Source organism: Pleurodeles waltl, chromosome 5 (genome assembly GCF_031143425.1).
Source record: "Pleurodeles waltl isolate 20211129_DDA chromosome 5, aPleWal1.hap1.20221129, whole genome shotgun sequence".
NCBI classification, from domain to species: domain Eukaryota; kingdom Metazoa; phylum Chordata; class Amphibia; order Caudata; family Salamandridae; genus Pleurodeles; species Pleurodeles waltl.
In genome coordinates, this window is record NC_090444.1 from 157,801,728 (window position 1) to 157,822,098 (window position 20,371).

At 44.8% G+C, this 20,371-nt stretch overlaps 1 protein-coding gene across 5 annotated transcripts in view; it reads right to left on the reverse strand.

The window, feature by feature from the left end:
- The window catches only part of DISP1 (dispatched RND transporter family member 1), a 499,375-nt gene that overhangs the window by 12,062 nt on the left and 466,942 nt on the right, over positions 1–20,371 (reverse strand). For all 5 annotated transcript variants that reach the window (XM_069233843.1, XM_069233844.1, XM_069233842.1 and 2 more), the window contains one exon: positions 18,563–18,660. In XM_069233843.1, the coding sequence (XP_069089944.1) occupies positions 18,563–18,660 (98 nt within the window). The remainder of the gene's footprint in view (positions 1–18,562; positions 18,661–20,371) is intronic.

Sequence of the window (20,371 nt, forward strand, 5' to 3'; positions counted from 1 at the left end):
GTGGAACAGACATGCCCTAGGACCATGCAATGTCACATTTGGCAACCCTCATTGCCAATGTTGCCCAAACGTTTGGGTGTTTTGGTCAAGTTTAATCACCTGCTATTTGCAGTAGGATCCACTTGTCGTTCATGGGGACGGTATGTCCTAGGACCCAAGAGATCCTGTCTACTAATGCCCTACAGTAAGATTGTACCACTGCGCATGCCAATAGAATATGAAAAAAGAAACCCTCCTGCCCACAGCCTCGAAGGCACAAGGGGGTGGCGGCCCCCCTCTTAATTTGTGCAGGAGGGGCCCTCGAGAAGTAGGATCTACGTAGGATTCTTAACCATATGAGCCGAAACCTTCCATGTATAGCTATCTCCCAGGAGCTCTACAATGCTTCAGTCAATCACTGTCATCCAACACATCCAGGTCTCGAGACCACGCCTCCCGGAAGGACACCAGAGGGTCTGGGGCATTACTCACTAGTTTCCTATGGATTATTGAGATAGCCTAGTATGGTATATGCTCTGTAAGCAGTCTGTCCTCAAGAAGGGTGGCGGCTGGTAATCGTTCCCGTTCTACAATATGGCATCGCAGAGCATGACCTAGCTGGAGGTACTTGTGTCTTTTAGACTCGGCCAGCTCATATTCCTGCAAGAAAGTCTCAAATGGTAGGAAGGATTGGTCTCTCCAGATATCACCCAGTCGCATGATTCCAATCAATCCCCGTTTGGAGAATCCTGTCAGCCTGCCTACTTCCTTTAATAGATCACTGTCCCAGAGGGTTGTCATTTCAGTAAGTACATCTTTCCAACGCGGTGCACCGTTGTCTTCTTCCATACCCATACCACCATGTCGGTGTGAGCTGGCAGCACACACTCCTTGCGTCACTGGTAAAGTGCTGACACATGCTCCTTCTTTCCCATCACTGCCCTGACCAATCGATATGCCGGCTCCTCACAGTCAGAGAAGACTACCATCTGCAAAGCCCATTAATCCTTTTGTGCTGCTAACAGTAACCGATAGGCCTCCATTGTACACTCCTCTCTGGAGTTTGCATTGGGCGATGCATGGGGTTGTACCATTCCAAAGGCGGAGATGGAGTGCCTGGTCGATCTTCCAGAAAATTTCCGATAGGATCTGGAATAGTGTGTTCTGGAAGATTTAGAGGCGGCGAGGAAATTACATTTTATAGAGCGCCACTCTGCCCATCAATGACAATAGCAGAGACCTCCAATGTGCTACATCTTTATGAAGGCAGTCTATCTGTGGGAGTAGGTTCCTTTTAAGGAGGTCCTGCATGTCTCTAGTGATGTGGATCCCAAGGTACTAAAAGCTGTTCAGCTCCACTGGCGCCTCACCGTGTGGGGGAAGACGTGGGTTACCACATGCCAGCGGAAAGATAACGAATTTAGACCAATTTATACTATATGCCGAGTGGTTTCCAAAGATGTGGAATACTGCAGGATCCTGGCAACTGAGAAGGTTGGTTGGGTAAGGTAGAGCAGCACATCATCACCGCAGAGAGAAATATGCTCCTCCCAGTCGCCACCCATATGCACTCCCAGTGGGTCTTGACGCAGCCATGCCGCAAGCAGCTCTAGTGCCAGCGCAATTGTCATGGGGGTGAGAGGGCAGCTCTCTCTCATGCCCCTGTGTAGGGTGAACACGCGTGACACTTTAACCCTTGCCAGTGGCCTTTGATAAAGGAGTTTATCCAAGTTACAAAATTTAGGACCAAATCCCAATCTTGACAGATATGTGAAGATATAATTTCATTCGAGGCTGTCAAATGCCATTTTGGCATCTAAGCCCATGACAACTGTTTTCCCTGCACTGGGGCTACTGGTCATATACAGTGCTCTGTACAGGTGGCGCATGATGTGCCTAGTGCTTCTATGGGGCATGAAGCCTGACTTGTCAGGGTGGATTACTGTTGTAATGATATTACGGAGCCTGTTTGCAAGGGCCTTCACTAGGGCTTTGGCCTCAAAGTTTAATAAGGATATTGGCCTGCAAGAGCTACATTTTGTTGGTGGTTTACCTGTCTTGTGTATGACAATTATTGTTGCAATACGTTGATCTTTTGATAGAGAGAGTTCCTTCCGCACTGCCTGGAATATGCCTAACGTGTGGCCACCTTGCATACTATTCTTTTATAGAGCTCCACTGGTACCCCTTTGGGGCCCACAGCCTTCCCTGACTGGAGGTCTCTTATGGCCACTGCTATCTAAACTACAGTGAGGTCTGCATCCAGGGACACCCTCAATTCACTAGAAAGCAGCCGAAGGTTAATATCGTTTAGGAAATACTCACAGTCACTGGCTGCCATTGTAGATTTGTATAGATCCTCATAATATGTGGCGAATGCGTTAGCTATGCCAGTTCTGTTAATGTGAAGCCCTACCCCGTCACTATCTATTATCTCAAGTACCCAGGACCAGTCTTTGTCCCGCTTATCTAACCAGGTCAGAAGTTCTCTCCCAACGTTAAACCATAGACCTCAAACCACTGACAAACTCACGGGACGTTTTTTTTTTTTTTACTCCTTTTCTGATGACAAGCAAACTTAGCTGCATGTCAGGCGAGAAAAAAAGGTGATTTTTGTCCAGCGGTGGACCACTATCTTTTATCCAAAATGAATGCACGCAAATGGGCTGACAATTTATAGGTGAAAAAATATGTTTTATTTTGCGCACCACACTATTAGTGAACTCAATACTAAGATGAACTTCCCATACATTCTTTGGAGATAGGCAGACGTTTACAGTTAAAGATTTTTTTTATTTTTTTTTAAATCTGTGTTGTCTCTGAAAAAAATCTTCTCAAATAGGGACTGAAATTGGACTTTTTGGGTCAAGCATCCATAACAATGTAAGCTGTCTGGTAACAAAAAACCTACTGTGCGCTCACCAAGAACTTAAAGTGGATTAGAGCAGTTGAGTCATATAATTTTTTTTTTTTTTGCTAATACTTACACAGCATCACCAAAGTCCGCACATCCTAAAAGCAAGACTTACGAGCTGGACCTTTCTGCCACTCAGACCCAACAGCCTCTATTGCAGCTGGGTTGTCTAATTTTTAGGAAGAATACAAGAATCAGTGACCGTGCTTTCAAAGTTCTAAATTGACTACCTATCAGTAGACAAATAGAGTTCAAGGTGTTGTGCTTCACATACAAATGTATTTCTAAAATAGCGCCAACATACCCCTGCAAATAAGATTCACATTATACCAAAATGGGCACTCCGCAGTCACTCAGTCATGTCATTTTTCTATGAAATCAGATTTAAAATAAATGCCCTCCGTTCAGGGCACTTCAACTTTTAAATGCTCTCCCCACTGACATCAAATGGATACACCGCACTGCTCTTAAGCAGTTCCAAAGGCCAATAAAACCCTACCAAATTCATCAATATTCTCACAATTAGTCACGTTTCTTGCGATGCCAGTTAATTATGGCGGGTTTCCAGTGTCCTGAGGTGATCTGAAAAAGTTACTTACCTTCTTAAAGGATCTTTCTCGTGGATACTCTAGCTGCCTACAGATTTCTCACCTTTTGAATAGCCACAGGTCCCAGACTGGATCATGAAACGTTGCAATAGCTCACATTCACCAGTAGGTGTCACTGGCTCTATGTCAGTGCTGGAAGTAACACAGATGTGGATCACTGGAGCCATATTCTGCCACCCTGGTGATCTGTTGCAAATTCCTCATCCATACTTCACAAGTACTTAGAGCAGAGGTCTTCAAACCTTTTGATGCCGTGACCCGCTCTCAAAACACTTTAGGCCTAAGGACCCCCCTCCTGACAAAAAGTTCTAGAACCTGGTACTCCTCATCGACAATCATAAACATCCCCAATTCTCACTGCAAATCATTTTTTCGTTGAGGAAATAATATGAAACAGTGTTTAGCAAACCACAGGTCAGTGAGTGTTGGGACGTGGTCAAGGGTGTGGCTAAAAACAAAGGTCCTCATTTATGAGAAATTGGCGTGGGGCAGTGCCGCAAGTCTTCTTGCTACATTGCACTAGCCAAATATAAAAGGGCAAGTATGCACTGTATTTATGAAATATAGTGCATTCCTGTCCGTACCCCATGCGCACAAATGGCGGCTATGCGCCAACGTAGGCAGGATTGTTTTTGTCCAGGAAGTGGCACCTTCCTGTACAAAAACATCCTGAGAGGTGTTTTCCTCTTCCCATGTGTGCAGCAGAGTGCAACACACATGGAAAGAGGAAAAAAGTAGGAGAAAGGACGACATTTCTCCGCGTTATGTCTGTGTAAGTTTTTGGCACTGCTCCAGTTTACGTTGTTTTGTAAAACCTGGACAGTGTTAAAATCCATGGGTGTTGCATAGGAACTCCCACTGCAACGCCCATGAAACACCTCCTTGACACAGAGTAGGGCACCGCAGCGGCTTGCACTGCTTTGACTTACTCCATATCTATGAGGCCATGCAAAGCCGCTTAGGGTGGCTGTGCGTCGCCTCGTAGGTATGACTGAGAGGCTTGTTCTGACGGAGCCCCAATAAAAGTGATGCTCTGGTGGTGCAAGCCTCTCATAAATAGGTCCCAAAATATTCTGTCCGTTTTTTTTAGGTCTTTCACCGTCAGGTACCTACATATAAAATAACAGGCGGCTTAAAAGAAAAATAAATAAAAGAAAGTGGTTACTCATTGGGAAATGCACTTCAGTGCATTATGAAACCTATATTAGTTAATGCACTGCAGAGGTCTGTGTGTAACACAGAATAATATTTTGGTTGGTGCAGTGGAGAATAGTGACTTGTGCATTTTTAGTGCCACAAGGTCACAGCCTGTGACAGAAAGCACTGTGAAAATGTAAGTCATTATTTTATATTTGCATTACGCACTGTCTAAGATAGGCCACTACAAAATGCACAAAAAAGGTTTAAGATAAAATGGTGTTTCCAAAATGTAGATTTAAGTAATACCAGACCATATGTAATACATTTTTTTAATAGCTGTCCCGTCAACACACCCTCAGGGGTATTAAGCACTATTTATATACAATTACAATTAAAAGCACACACTTACCAGCCCAGTTGTTAACTCTTTGCACTCACTCAAAAAGAACAAATCTTTGTCATCACAAAGCTTTGAGTGATTGAATCATTTTGTATATTTTACCATTTGCAGATCAACTCGTAGCTCACATTTGCATTTCATTCAGGAAGCAGGCGCCCTAGCAGAAAGGATTCTTTAGCTATCTGTGCAGCTTCATGTCACTGCACAGGAGACTCAATTAATAAAAATTCAGCAGAAGCATTTTATGATGGCTGAGGGAATGCACGACCCCCTTACCAGGACTCCACGGCCCCCCTGGGGGTCGCGACCCACAGATTGAAGACATCTGACTTAAGAGGAAGAGACATCAGCATCGATGTGCTATGCAAGGAACTAAGATGGAATCATTCATTTTCAAGAGTTTATACCCATCCTTCAGAACGTGAAGGTGGGTGGAATGAGAAGTCTGCAAGTATACAGAGCATCCAACAGAAAGATCATTACCAAAGGAAAGCAACTTTTCCTTCTGATGGGTAATGTACCTGCAAATTACTCACCTTCTGAATAGATACCAGACTAGTACCCTCTTCCCAGGTTGTGGGTCTGAAGGAACGGTTAGACAAGTAAATCCTGCAGCATAGAATAAGCAAAATGGCCATCCCTTTCCACTTCCTTGTCCAAGCAACAGTGCTTCGCAAAAGTGGTAAAGGAGGCACAATTCACTGGTGACAAATCTCCGCTATGGGTGCTTACCTGGCAAGTAGTGATTTTGAAGACTTTGCTCCAGTGGAATGAGCATAGATTCCCTCCAACAATCCCTTTTTAGCAAAACCATAACATTTTAGTGCAGAGGACAGTCCACCGCCAAAAGGCCCTCTTGTAAGTCGCCTTGCCCGTGTTGCTGTAATATTCTACAAAGAGATGGTTGCCCGATCTGAGCTCTTGTCTCGTCAATGTAATGACGATGTTCTGTAAGTGTCAAGCCGATGTAACTATGGAATTAAGAGTATGCGGGGGAAACGCATAGTGAAGAGGGAAAAAACTCATCAACTGAAATGCATCCTCCAAGGTTTCCTACAATGGAACTGGAGAGCACAAAACTGTGGCAGTAGACACTGCACATTCTCACAAGTGCACCAGTGGAGAGCCTCAAAGAGAGATGATGGTCTAGACCACTTATAGATGAAGATACCACCTGTAGTCTCCAAGATGACGTCAACTCAGCCTGTCAGCTATGGTGAGGTGGTAGCCTGACAGGTAGTTGGTGATAAGCAAGGTGATCTTTCAAGATCGGGATGCGCTGACCAAAAATGGAGGGTAGGAAGTTTTTTTTGAGGGCCAAGCAAATTGCCCGCAGCTCAAGGAGGTTGATGTGCAACACCTGCTTCTCCAGAGACCAGAGCCTCCTGATCACAAGCATCTTCAGATGTGCACCCCACCCCAAGGTCATGTATCCGTCACTACTGTGGCCACTGGTGACGGTTGGCAAAATGGACTCTCTGGTGTTAGATTCTCCTCTTCTGACCACTATAGCAAATGCAGTGCAGTGTTTGGGGGAACTGTTGTAATATCCAACAGACCACTATGTTGGAAACAGAAGGACCTCCAGAGAGCCCTCATATGCATGCATGCGTGACTAGTAGAATACAAGAAGCCAGCAGGTCTAGCAACGGAAGAACCATCAGGACTAAAACTCAAGCTTCCTCCCAAAATATTGGAATCACAATATGAATGTCCAGGACATTTTGGATAGGAGGGAAAGCCTGTATGGATGCTGCGTGGTGTACTATGAAAAGGAGGTACTAAGAGGGCTCTAAATGCAACTTGGGCAGGTTGATGGAAAATCATGAGGCAAACAGCAGGGATGATGTGGTCTTTAGATGGTCTGGCATCAGCTGTGGTGAGCCCGAATTCAGAAGTTAATTGTTGAGGTCCAGGAACACGGATATCCATAACCTTCACAGATGGGCTACATTCTACAGGTCGAGGAACACAATCCAGTCGTCCAATGCCTGTGCCAAAAGTACCTGAGTCTGGGTCAGCATCTTCTATTTTTCCAAATGTAAAAGTTCAAAAGCCTGAGATCTCGAATTGGAAGTAGACCACCATCCTCTTCAGTGCCATCTGCCCAATCTCCTGCTGCAGAAGCCAAAGGTGATCCTCCGACTGAAGTAACTGAGGGGAATAAACTTAGAGAGGCCTGTTGGAAGAAAAGGGTATATCCCCTTTCTATAACCAGAATGATCCGCTGGTCCTTAGTAATAGCCACCTGGGTCCATAGAAAGGAGTATACCCTCCCCCAACTGGCTGTGTTTGTTACCTAAGAAGGAACTAAAGCAGCTTTACAAGGGATATGAGGGAGGATGAGGAGGTTGCTGGGCATGTCTGCCTTTTCCTCTGCCCCTGCCATGCAGGAACAAATGGCTCGGCTGTTCAAAGAATTTAAAGAGCTAGCATTGGTGAAAGGGGGACCCTTATAAAACAATACCAAAACTTCCAATGTTGTGTGTAGTCTTGGGGTAGAGACACTAGTACGAAGTATCGGGTGGTTGCCCTAAACAGCTCCAGGGCTGAGTCAGCTTATCCACCAAACAGGGGAGAACAATCAAATTAAATATCCATGAGACGTGTCTGCATGTCTCCAGAAAAGACAGTGGAGCTCAGCCATGCATGACGTGTTGTGGCTACCAATCAGCCAAAGGCCCTGGATTTGAGTCTACTCTGTCCATCCTGCCTTGAGGCAACCTGGTCATCTCTTCTACAAACTGCCTCATTTGATGTTTGTCATTTCCTACACTGCCTGGTTGTACCTAGCGAACATAAGTGTGGCATTCATGGAGAGCAGGGCTAAACTTCCCGCAGAACGGACCTCCACTCCCCCTTCCAATTTCTTAGATTCTCTGTCTGGGGAAGCGGTGGGAAAAGTCCCAGCATTCTGCTTGTTGAAGGAAGAAGCCTCTGGAGCCAAGCTTTCTAGAAGGGAAGTGTCAGCAAAAAGGCAGAGTCCCATGCAGCCAGTCTGTGCCAGCAGACGTTCGGTCTGTTTACTGCCAGGACAGAAGTGGGTTTTCCTCAAGCCACCTTGATGAGTCAAGCAAGGGCTTGTTAAAAGGCAGCAGCAGTTCCTATGCTACGGATGTGGGTCGTAGTACCTGTTAAGATGTAGGACAGTTCCTACTGTGGGTATAGGCAGTGCTAACATCTCGGCTGCCTTCCTCAGGGCTACATGGGAGTAGGCTACTGAGGAGGAGGCGGCCCTGAGGAACACTCCATCTCTGTTTCCAGGAAAGTATCAAGACTGCTGGCTTTTTGTAGTTCAAAACAATCCACTGTATCAGAGGGTCCATGGGGCAGCACGTTGGCTCCCTCACTGCTGACATTATCATGATCATCAAAAGGTGTTACTTGTGGAATCTGGATGTGGTTCGAATCAGACTCAAAGATATCAATTGTCTGCCAGGACTGTTGACACTGGGATCCCTTCCAGCATTGAGCCCTTCAGCCAATCTTTGCGCTTCCCTACTTAATCTCATCAGAATGGCCTTGGTTTTCAGGGCCTGTTCCTGTGGAGGTGGCAGCCCCAGCTACAGTGTTGACACGGGAATCAGCGAGTATGGAGGACCGCAGGGGGCTTGGCACTTGTGCGGCTTCAGCAAGCGTCAGTGGTGTACCGTGAGGAGGGCCTTTGGGATCCAGTGGTACAAAGGTCGACCCTGCCAGCAATTTCCCAAACGGAGCCACCAACTGCATAATGGGGCACATAGATGCACCAGAAGGGGGTCGTTCCATTCCTGAGGATCATTATCAAGGGACGAGAAATCTATGCTGGATTGGTATCCGGAGTAGGTGATAGAGCTAGAATTGCATCAGGGCTGGGCCGGGCAGAGGAGCCGGCATGGACACTGCAGGAGGCAGTAGCTCTGTTGGTAAAGGTAGCTAGGGTGGAGTGATATCTACCAGTTCTGGCACTGAAAAGAACTCCCCTCAAAGTGCAGAATATTGAGTTGCCTAACCTTGTGAGAAGGACAGACCTTGAGATGAGGCGTCTCCCTTTCTCTTCTTCTTCTTGAGCTTCCTTCTCTTCAGACTACCTGGAGGATGGAGAAGAGCGTGACGGCGCCTGACCTCAACTGTGAACAGCGTTGGACCACACGCCTGTCATGTGCGCCACAGAAGGCTTAGCTTCATGCTCTTTGACAGCCTTACTGTGCATGAGGCTGCGTTTCTCACATGACTCGTGCTTCGCACCCAAGGACCACACGCAGACCTCGTGGGTGATTCAGACGTGACACTGGATGTGACGCAGGTTGCACCACTTTATACTGGCCTTTTAAAGGCGACATCCCAAAAGAACAGCATAAGAGATTTTTGGTTGAAGAAAAAAGTTGAGAAAACATGAAAACTAATGGAGAGCAACTCTGACTCCTGCCACAGAAAACGAGAACTAACATTGTGGCAAAAGAGTACCGCTATATGACTCCAGGATGTGACATCAGCGCTGTTTCCATCACCGAGACGGAGCCAGCCCCACCTACTGGCGAGGGAGATCTACTCCGGAGTGACAAAACCTTTGATGGTTCATAATCAGTTATAGGGCATGCTTTCACTTTGGTGAGTGCAGATAGTTAGCTAACATCAAGATACACAATTTAACAATATTCCTCCATGACACACCACACTAGCAAGGGATTAGGTAGTTCAAAACTACCGCAAAACAAAGGCTGCAAATCTGCACACTTCTATTTCTAGGTGTTTACTTAGAGAACACCACTGCTCTTACTTTGTGAAACACAGACCATTTTACAAGTGAGAAGATTACAAGAATCATTCTTGGAAGCATATTCTGTGAGGTCCTTTTGCTAGCTCTTCCAATCTGACACTAGACACAAAAAATGTGTTCACCACCCAAAGTCAAACTTTATCTTCACTGGCTGTATTAACTAAGTCTTGCCTTTGAGACCTACTGGCTTTGCCGATGCTTTTTGGTGATGCTGAGGAGCACTGGCAAGATGAGATGCCTTTTTTTTATGATGGTATTTAGTATCAGCACAAAAAAAGCGTAATAATGAGGAAGGTGTCGGCAGTCGCGTTATTCAGGAGGCACACGAATGCGTCACCACACCAACACCCCGTACAGAATAACACAGGAACCATTTTCTTTTATATTTTATTGACTGATTTGAGATGGGGGATCCACGTAAATTGGTCAATAAAACATGTAAGTTTGTGAAAAGTGCTTTTGTGGAGGGCCAGCAATGATTTGCTGCCTGGCCCTGCAAAAAAACATTTTAAAAAAGAGCAGCAAGGGTGGGGGCAAAGGACGAGTGGGTGGGGGGAAGCAACAAGACGTGGGTATGGGGAAGAAGGAGCCTCACAGTAGTCTGGGGGCAGAAGCCACAAGGAGGAAAGCAACACGTAGGCAAGAGGAGAACAACATGAGACAAGGCTGACCAAGCCGTAAAATAACAGCCAAGAAAATGAGTGACAAAGCCAATCAATGGTAAGCCCTGGGCGGGATGTCAGCACCTGTACGTTTTGGGTCAGCCCACAATAAATCTTTTGCAAGCAAACATCTTGCAGTGCCTGGTAAGCTCGGACTAAAAACCTATACCGCGTAATTATAATGTAACACAGCAAAAATAAAACACACTTGACCGACCTGTCTAGAACAACAAACGAACATCTAGCTACACCGAAAACATCCTTCCCCACCAGGGCACCGGCATGAGAAGCTAATGAGGGCTCCAGTGACCCTGCTGTTCAAGCCTCGCAGGAGCCCCTGCTTCCGCTGTCAACAATTCTTGTTTGGAGACAGTTTGGTGCATGTGGATTCTATCAATTTGTGAAACTATTTCTCAATAATAATGAGCTGGGGGCTCGCCGCAAAAACTGGGATGATTCACCTCTGATTGCTTCCAGAGGAATGCTGCACACAGGAGGGGGCTCGTCCGGGGGGCGCAGGGCATCGAGGCGAGCCCGCCAGGGGGCGCTGGTCCTCGCTTGGAGGCAGAGGGCAGCCCAGGACAGAGGTGCCATTAAAGTTAATGTCCGCAGGTACAGAGGGTCACCTGCAGGCGACCTGCTGCCCACGCACCGCCGCCACATGAAGGGAAGAGGCGGCTCCTGTCAGCAGGGGAGAGAAAGCCATCGGCGCGCCAACCCAACCTCCAGCGAAAAGAAACTTCAGACGCATCGAAACGCAGCAACATTTGCCGTCTGCGAGTCTGTCAAAGTAGATTTGTACAGTAAGCCCATTTGGGACCCCCGAAACCCCATGAGAAAAAGAAACTACATTAAACAGATGTCCGCCTGCCAGATGGATGACTGGTGACATTCCCCAGAAGCATTCCTGGAGCCCTTCTCCACCCTCCGCAGCTCCGAGACACTCCGAGCCGAAGAGTGCTCGTCAGCCCACAAAGCAGAGTAATGGCCTCTCCGAATCCAACTTCAATTCCTCTTCTCTCTTCTGTTTCTCTGAACTGCTGATTTTTACTCATTTTACGGACACTGTCAAACTGCTCCACAAGAAATACTTCCTTCTCAAAGTGAAGAACAGGAGCAAGCCGAGCTCTGAATGTAAAGCACAGACACTATTAGTGTATATTAATGCTGTCCAGGCTGCAGATGGGCCTTCTGCAGGCCGATGCGCTTACACGTTTTGAATGCACGCAAAGGAAGCCATGATGTCTTAAAGAAGGTGAAGCTCGTGGTGCGACTTCTCTGATCTGATGAATCTATTTATATATGTGAATACTAGAAATGATTAATTCAAATGATAGTTCTTTAAATTCACAGTTGGTCGCAAACTTGGGTGCAGGCAGGAATGCGCACCACTGCTGGAATGGACAGGATAACATTTCTGAACGAAACCTATAACAGCATAATAAATGGAATTATGACATGCTTGTTTATTAACTTTCTATAATTCGCTGATGGTTTTCTGCACATTCGTGTATGCTTGTAGGAACAAAACAGGAAAGTAATAATTTAGACTAAATTCGACATAACTCAACAGTACTGGGTGAAATCCGTGAAGTGGACATACACTGGCGGGCCATCAGCTCATTTAATGATAGATACTCTCAGAGGACAGAAGAGTACCCATAAATGCAAACCTATGTGCCCTAAACCAAACCATCTGAAGATGAAACTGGGCTCTTCTCTCTTCACACCCCTCACACTTCTCTCCATCAACAGCCCCTCGAGAACAATTCCTTTCTGAAGCAGGTGCTCGTTCCAGGAATAACTCCTAAATGTGAAGAAAGAACTTGGCGAGAAAGAAGAGTTGGGAAAGACCAAGACCAAATTCCATAAATGCATACCCGAGTAAGACAAAGCAAAACGTGTCTTTCAAACCACGAAGACCACTTGCCATGAGTTCACAATATGTAAAACGGGACAGGCAGCCAACAATCCCCAAAGGCCCATCCCAGCAGTTGTGCAATGGAAATATTACCCTTTCTAGCTTCATCAACAACAAAGCTGGGAGTTTTATTGACATTCAGAAATGTCTGTTGCCTAAAAAGAAACAAAGCAGAAGCTTCTGTGCTGACCACTGACCACCACCAATCCGAGGACCAACAGAGACTTCCAGCTAACTGCACTATTGAGAACATTGAACAAGCAAGACCCAAGGCTCATCAACCGTCGAAGGGAACATACTGAGTTAGTGGCCCATTCTAACTTCTATTTACAATAAACTATGGAAGTTGCATGAAAACCGACGGATTCATTACACAGCAGTCAGATTCTTGTTCCGTCTGGTGCTACTAGGCAGGCCAGCTAGTTTCAAAACCACTGAACAAAGGAACTCCCGTGCCGCCTGCAAGACATGGAGAGGGCATAGGAAGCATCACTGGGATTGGTTGAGCCTTTCTTGTATCACAGTATTTTCAAATTCTCCAGGGAAATGCCTCCACCACAAAAGTTAAGATGCCATGGATTTCCACAGCTGGAAACCTCAATTGTGCCACAAGTATGTTGATACCGCTAAGATGTGACTGCAACCCTGAGTACAGGGCACAGGCAGCAGGGACGGGTTCCACAGACCGTTGGCCATACACAAAACTCCATCAACAACATGAATTTGTTCACAACAAAGCCTCTTGTGATCTAATCATTTCTTCTAATTCTTGACCAACTTTTTATGTTCATATAGGATTCTAGGCCACAGAATCTAGGAAAGTCAAATACATGAGCACCTTTGTTCAGACGAGGACATAAGGTCCATTATCCAAACATGGATGTCTGCAAAACAGGACTACTTTAATGCACAGTATGTAAATATCATTAATGGCAGAAAGATAGCAAGGATGCTCTCTAGTGAGCTTTTGTCTGTTCTCATTTTGCAAGTCTACTCTTAGGTGAGGGGAGGCAGGTGTGAGGTCTCTTGCCTGGCATTGTGGTATTAGCACTTAGATTTTATTTTCCGCAATCCCCAACAATGTTTTTCAAGAATGAGACGAATATGGCAATGCGGTTCTTCTGCAAGGAAACACCTTTCCCGGGCGCAGGCCTCAGGAGACAGCCTGCTACAGCTGGAGAAACACCAGCCTCTTTCATCTCTCAAATGGGTGTCATCAGGAGTTTAACGTTTATAGCAATGCAATGATTGGCATTTTACAAATATACTTCAACTGTTTCACTTTCCTTCAAGTATATCAGGAAAATATAGCAAATATATCTACACCAGTTTGATTGCAGATCATTCAAAATAGAAGACATGTGCATGTATCAAGAGTGATAACGATACTCGCCTCAAGAGCTGGAAGATGTGACCATGTACACTCAATGGTATTGGCATTACATTATTTCCCTGGGTCCAAAATACAACAACAACAAAAAAAAATGTTTTGATCCTAGTCTGCAACCCCCTACACAAGAATGGTCCGAAATCACCACTACAATTATGACAACACTCGCCCGAGCGAAGCCTGTGATACCTATATTCGATAATAATGTCATTACCTCCAGCTTATGAAATGAATGCTTTGTAGACACACCGAAAAACATGGCTTTCAAAATAACATTTGCTTTACATGTCCTCAACTAAGTTCTTCTCAATATGACAGGCTGCCCCCTCAAGGCCTAGGTAACAAGCGCGTCTTCCAAGCACCCCACAAATAAGTAAAATAAACTTGGAAAGATGGGGCTTTGAGCTGAGCAGCTCATTATGGATCTGACAAAGGGTATATAGATTGGAAATTAACATCCAAAAGGGGTGTGGATAACCACAAGTTGCAAAACTTAATTTAGGGTTTTACTTGTTAACCATATTCTGCTAATGATATGAAATACATCACCCACACGCTCATCCTCTCTAGGCGGTCCAGATACCCAATAAATCACTGCCAAATCATTTCACCACTAATGTTATCATTCCAACTTGATCCATTTTTGGTGCTTGGTTTCCACATCACTTAAAGGCAAACAGAATGCGAAAGGGAACTAGCATGGTTGGGGGTGGGGTGGAGGGGTTGGCTACACGCTGAACCTTACTCAAACAGTTCGCATCTTCCCACGAGGTAAAAGTGATCCCATATCCTGGAATAGGAAAGTCCAATGATGTAGGCACACAATTCTATTTAGGGTCCTTGGTTTACCTTCCCAAGCACCTCAGTTGGGTCTTATTTTCTGAAACCTCTACAAGGAGGTTCCACCTCCTAAACACAGCGATGTGTTGGAGCTAAAGGGCTGCTTCTTGAGGCAGTTTGTACATGTTCTTCTTTAATATTTGTGGATGAAGGTATAAGGCCATCATAGACCCAATATCTCTCTTGTTCCGAATAAGCTTTCCGTTCTGTCATCAATGCTGCAGATTCCAGAGACTATATAGATGGGCAGGAAGCGGCTGAACTTCTCATCCACAAAACGTCCATTAAAGCACACTAATGTGGGCTTGCTGGTCCACAAACTCGCCACCAGTCCGGTCAAGGTCAGATAAATGAAAATAGCAGCAATCAACTTTAAAACCCTTACGGCTCCTTTACCAGTCTGGAAGGGATAGATTCAAGTCGCAGGGCAACAGCTTCATCGACTAGTTAACTATGATGGACAGGAACAATCTAGCCACCTTAAACACAGAGGCAAACTTAACGACAGCATATATGTCGCCACTACATCATCAGACTTTAATGAGATGCTTCACGTGGCAGCATTTTACAATTTTGATGTAAATCAATGTAATTTATGGACCTGTCTCTTTAGCAAGCACAGTAGGACTGCAGAAAACTAAAACCAGCAAACACCATTTAAATTCACAGCTGAAACAGCAGCTGTAAAGAGAGTATACACTATTATGTCAGATGTTGAGCAGAAGCCTAGCAAACCATAAAAAATAGCTGTTTTAAAAACAAAGGGTGAAGTACTTTCATGACAATAAAGTGGGCGCTTCCCACACCTACATCGATTAAAGAAAATGAAAGTACTGGAATAAAGACCCAAGCTTGTTTGTGAAAAAATGAACAATATGTTTGAAGGGACAAACATAAAATGTAAACTAACACCGCAGGACGCGTTCCCAAACTGCGTTATTGAATGCTGAATGTGATAATGCGTTGATCTATATGGGATCAAGACTTGACATTTTCGGAAAGTGCGCGCCCATGTCGACAGATGTCAAATGTCAGAACTCCCTGGCATTTCACAAGAAGCGGACTTCCGACTGTTAATGTTTGTAAACCAAATTTAGCAGCCTTTACACATCTGCATCTCGTTAGCTGGGGCAGCAGAACTCACCTTCAAACGCATGGGCCGGACCAGCTGCAACGCTGGAGCCGAGCTCAGATCTAAACCTGCTGCAGCCCTCGCCGGGGCAGTCTTGGGGGGATTAGGGGGGCTCTTTTATGTTTTCATCGCGGACGAGGCGGAATGGGTCACGTCTGTTGTTTATGATGATACCTTGCACATTTATGGCTCTCAGAGCCAACATGTGTCCAGAGATGCCTTGTTTGCACGAGGAATTGCCCCTTTCCAGTTTACTGTTTTGTGCCCTCTCTGTGCTGCAGGAAGATGGTGCCACCCAGAGGTACCCGCCTCATTCCCAGGGCTGTCTGAAGGAGGGTGAGATGCACAGCTTGAGCCTTCAACAGAGATGCAGCTGCATACTCAATGTGTCTCTGGATAAAGGTTGCACGCGCCCCTGGGGTCTGAGCTTGCACCAAACTGTTGCTATTTTGCCAGTCTCTCTACGTCCTCTCATTGCTCCGGGCTTGCACATTTCTTAGCAAAATGTGGAACATGGAACTGTGAGATGAACGCCGGGCACCAGGAACCCTAGAGGTCGGAGCCTTGCGTGTTCCGAGCATTGCTTAATTTGCGCTTGTTTCCGATGCTGAGCACCGGCACTTATTTTTGAGGGCCGGTGCTTGGTCTACTGCCTCAAGCATTTGCAGCCAGCAAAAGACACGTTTGGGAAAGACGGAGGAAGAGAAAAACGAAAAAGCGTCACAATGAGAGAAAGCAGAAAGCTGCAGGTGTGAGTTGAAGGGGCAGGGGGGATGGTTTTAAATGGATTGAAGAGGTCGGAGATGGTATCTGTGTTCGCACATTTAATTGCAGCAGTCGCGTGTTTAAGAGGAGGGCTTTGGGCACCGGCACCTTTGTATTTACAAATTAAGCACTGGTTCCGAGTCTCATCTAGACCTAAGCCACAGACCAAGTGAGCGGATCTTACAGAGCATCTCACTGGCGAGACTCATCAGGGCTGAAACTTGTCTGGGGTTACCTGTGCTCAACTTCAGCCAAGACAGCCCAGGAGTGAAGGTGGCCTGACCCTTTCCGGGCATCACCGCAACACCCTCGCTTATGGTTAACTCTGGTCAGCACAAGAGTGGTAAAAACAGACCGATGCAAGTATTTCCACCCATCGCTCTTAATAGAACTACCGGTGGTGCATGAAGCAGGCTACGCTGGTTGGGCATAACCCAAAAAAAGGAAACTTCTGTAATTTCGTGCCCACATACATGCATTCTTTGGCAAGTAAAGAAAAGCCAAGAACAGTGGAAAGTTTTCTGTTAACTGCAACAAACAGCAAGAGCGAGGGCTGGGCAGTGCATGTATGGGGAAGAGTTGCTAAGCATGTGTTTTTCACTGTTCCTTACTCTGTGGCCAGCAGACGTTTGCGGCTGTTGCAAAGTCAGCCAAGATAACTCCAAGTAAGCCCCTTTATTGTTGAATAATTCATTTCATACAATGACACGAGAACGGAGTCTTTCCAGATGACTTCTCCATAGGCATGTCTAGATATTCAGAGACACTACTTGAACTGGCTCAAATAGTTAAGATATTAGTAGAAAATGTGCCTATTATCTATCAGATTTGCTACATTCCCTATCACTGCTTGAAAAGTCATTTTCAGCAACTCTAGTTGTACTTCTGTTTAGACTAGATGGAATAAACCAATACACAACTCCTGCTGCTCGATCATATTTAGACACGGGCTGTGAAACTCAAGGGAGGTAGCATCACCACTGATAGCGACTGGCTTCTTAACCCAGGTCTCCTGTACGCAAAGGAGGTCATGAAAAGTGATAACGTTAGACATTTTGCAAATAGTCTGGATAAAGTTAAGAAGAGATGGCTTTCACTTGGCTAGAGGATGCTGGAATTATGGACCTGCTGTGTAAATGCAGAGGGTGCTTAAATGAGACGTTCATGGCCTTCATATTTGGGATTCCATCGTGCTTTGTTTTAAACAAGATGTGTTTGTAGGACGGATATTTAAGCTGTATTCTTTAAGCTATTATGAAGAGAAGCTGATGGCACACTAGCTCGAATATATCCACACGTTTAAGCCCCCCACAAAAGGATGACAATCTGCCCTAAACCCTAAGGACGAACGTTGCAGGTTTTCTTAGATAAATTGCTTCCTTCAGGTCATACATCGGAATTACTGCTGGAGGAAAAAGTCGGTAACCACAAACCGCATTGGATACTCGCAGTTTCACTAAAATAAAATATAACTCAGATCCCCGGCAATCCCGTTTAACCCTCTGAGAGCTGAACGTAGTTCGCAAATACTGGGGTTCTGTACCCCTGCAGGGCCTCGCACGCCACAGTGGCCCTGACTTGTATTTGACTCTGAAGACTAGAGGAAGTCGATTTGCATTTCCATCTTTGAGACTAAGGAGGCCAAACTCATCCTCCTATAATCAGTGTCCAAGAGATGCAGCCAATCAACGCTTATGTCAGCTTTAGCTTGGGGAAATGCCCTTGTACCGCCTGACTTTCATTAACAGACAGAATTAGCAAGTGCAAGCAAGGGGGATTGAGAACATAAACAAGACACTTCAGAATCTGCTCAATCCATTCCTCATTCAGAAGTTATGTCTGCTTCAGCAGTGGTGACTTGTAAGTGAAGTCACCAATTTTCGTCCTTCCAGTCCCTGCAGACTTTATCTGCACGACAGCCAGCGCACAGAGAAGTAAAATAAATAAATACATACATAATTTTCTTTATACACACAGACACACCTACCCACCCGCTTCAGAAATCACCAGCACATCTTTCTTTTTAGCGGACGCTCTAGTAAGCATACCTACCTTTAAATTATCTATATTGCACATCGATTTGATTGCTTGCAAATTCCACAAGTTCTCCCCATCTGCAGACGTAAACACCACACGTGAATAGTGGTCACCTAGGGACAAGAGTGAAAGAAAGAAATGTTCATAAATCACACGGGAAGCAGTGGTTTGAGAAACTGACAAATGAACTTCCGTTGTTTTTGGCAAAACCCCAATTACTTTAACAAGAAACACATCTCAGCTTTAGAGGTTTTCTAAAAACAACGAATTAAAGAACTTTCACGAAACTCTCCATAAATTCCACTAATACAATCAATTAAACTGCACCACATCAAATTGGTTCTAAATCAGTAGTGTTGTCATTTCCTGGAACCAGGAAAATGGATACTTTTTCCTCGTCTCATTAAAAACATCACTCTTGCAACGTGGTGGAAAAGTTTAAAAAAAAAAAAAAAAAAACTCTCAGAACTATAGTCTATTTATGTGTTTGATCTACACATTTAGCCATACTCGTTTGCTTAAAAGAGGAACTAAAAGATAAGGTCAGTTAGAAAAAACCCCGAGAAATTAGAGGAAGAATTAAAATAAATATATTAAATAGCCTGTTTTACAAAAGGCTTCTTCATATATCACTATTAAACTATTTTTAAACTGTTACTTTGAACACTGTTGGCAAATTATTTTACCACACATACGCAAGGAGCTCTTTAAAGCAGTCCATTTAAACGTTAGGAAATCAGTCCTAGGAAGACTCCTCAATGCATTCAATGGTCAGTGTCCTGGTTTGGACTCAATGGGTTCCATTTACCGACACAATCTGTAAAGATGCAAAACTACACTCCTATACCACTTCCTTCATTTAAAAAAAAAAAAAAAAAAAAAAAAACTTTTACAGAATTCACAAAGAATTCTCAAGGAACCACTGAAATGGTAAAATCACGTGTCTAAAGCACTTACAACTGAGTTTGCAAAATTTGCTTTTCTTTTCTCGTCCTTATGGTGTGCCTTGCACCCACATGAAATATGTGGCAGAATCAAAATAAATTTATTAAAATAGCCTATTTTACAAAAGGCTTCTTTACAAATCACTAATAATTAAAAAAAACAAATGTTAGTCTGTATGTTGGTACACTTTTGGCAAAGTATTTTACGACGCATACGCAAGTAAATCTAAAATTTCAACAGAAGTATATTTAGATACAAACATGACATTAAGTGCTAAACTGGATTTGTGGAATTCTCCCGTTTCCATTTGAAACGGTTTTTCTGAAAGCTGTCCCCTTATTTCAACTGGCCGCATTCATTTTCCAAACAAATCATATCTGACATGTACCAATGACACTTTTCCAAGATTGTAAGTGTCAACCCTCCTGCTTCTGGTGGACGGTTGTGTTAACAGAACACATCACTGGAAGGCTTCACGTAGGATACTGTGCTCACTGCCACAAGACAGGCAGAGATACAGATATGGAGACAGAGTAAAGATTGGCTACTAACATGCTCAGTGATGCACATCATATGCACGACAACCGAGCCACGAGGATTTAAACAGTATGTGGAATGAGAGATTTGAAATATGAAAAGATTGACATTACAAATGAAAACACTGGAGCATAAGTAGGAAAAATGTTTAGGGATTGTGGGCTGATTTTAGATGATGCACTAGAAGACTTCCCAGGTGAAAGTGAGAGGACCAGTAACAGTGAATGAGCTCCAGAAGGCCGAGGACATGCAGAAAGGACACTGGCGGGTAAGCAATAAATCAGGGGACTAATTTAGGTGTGCAATGGGGAGGCAGGATAGGCCAGAGAGTCTCACTGCCAG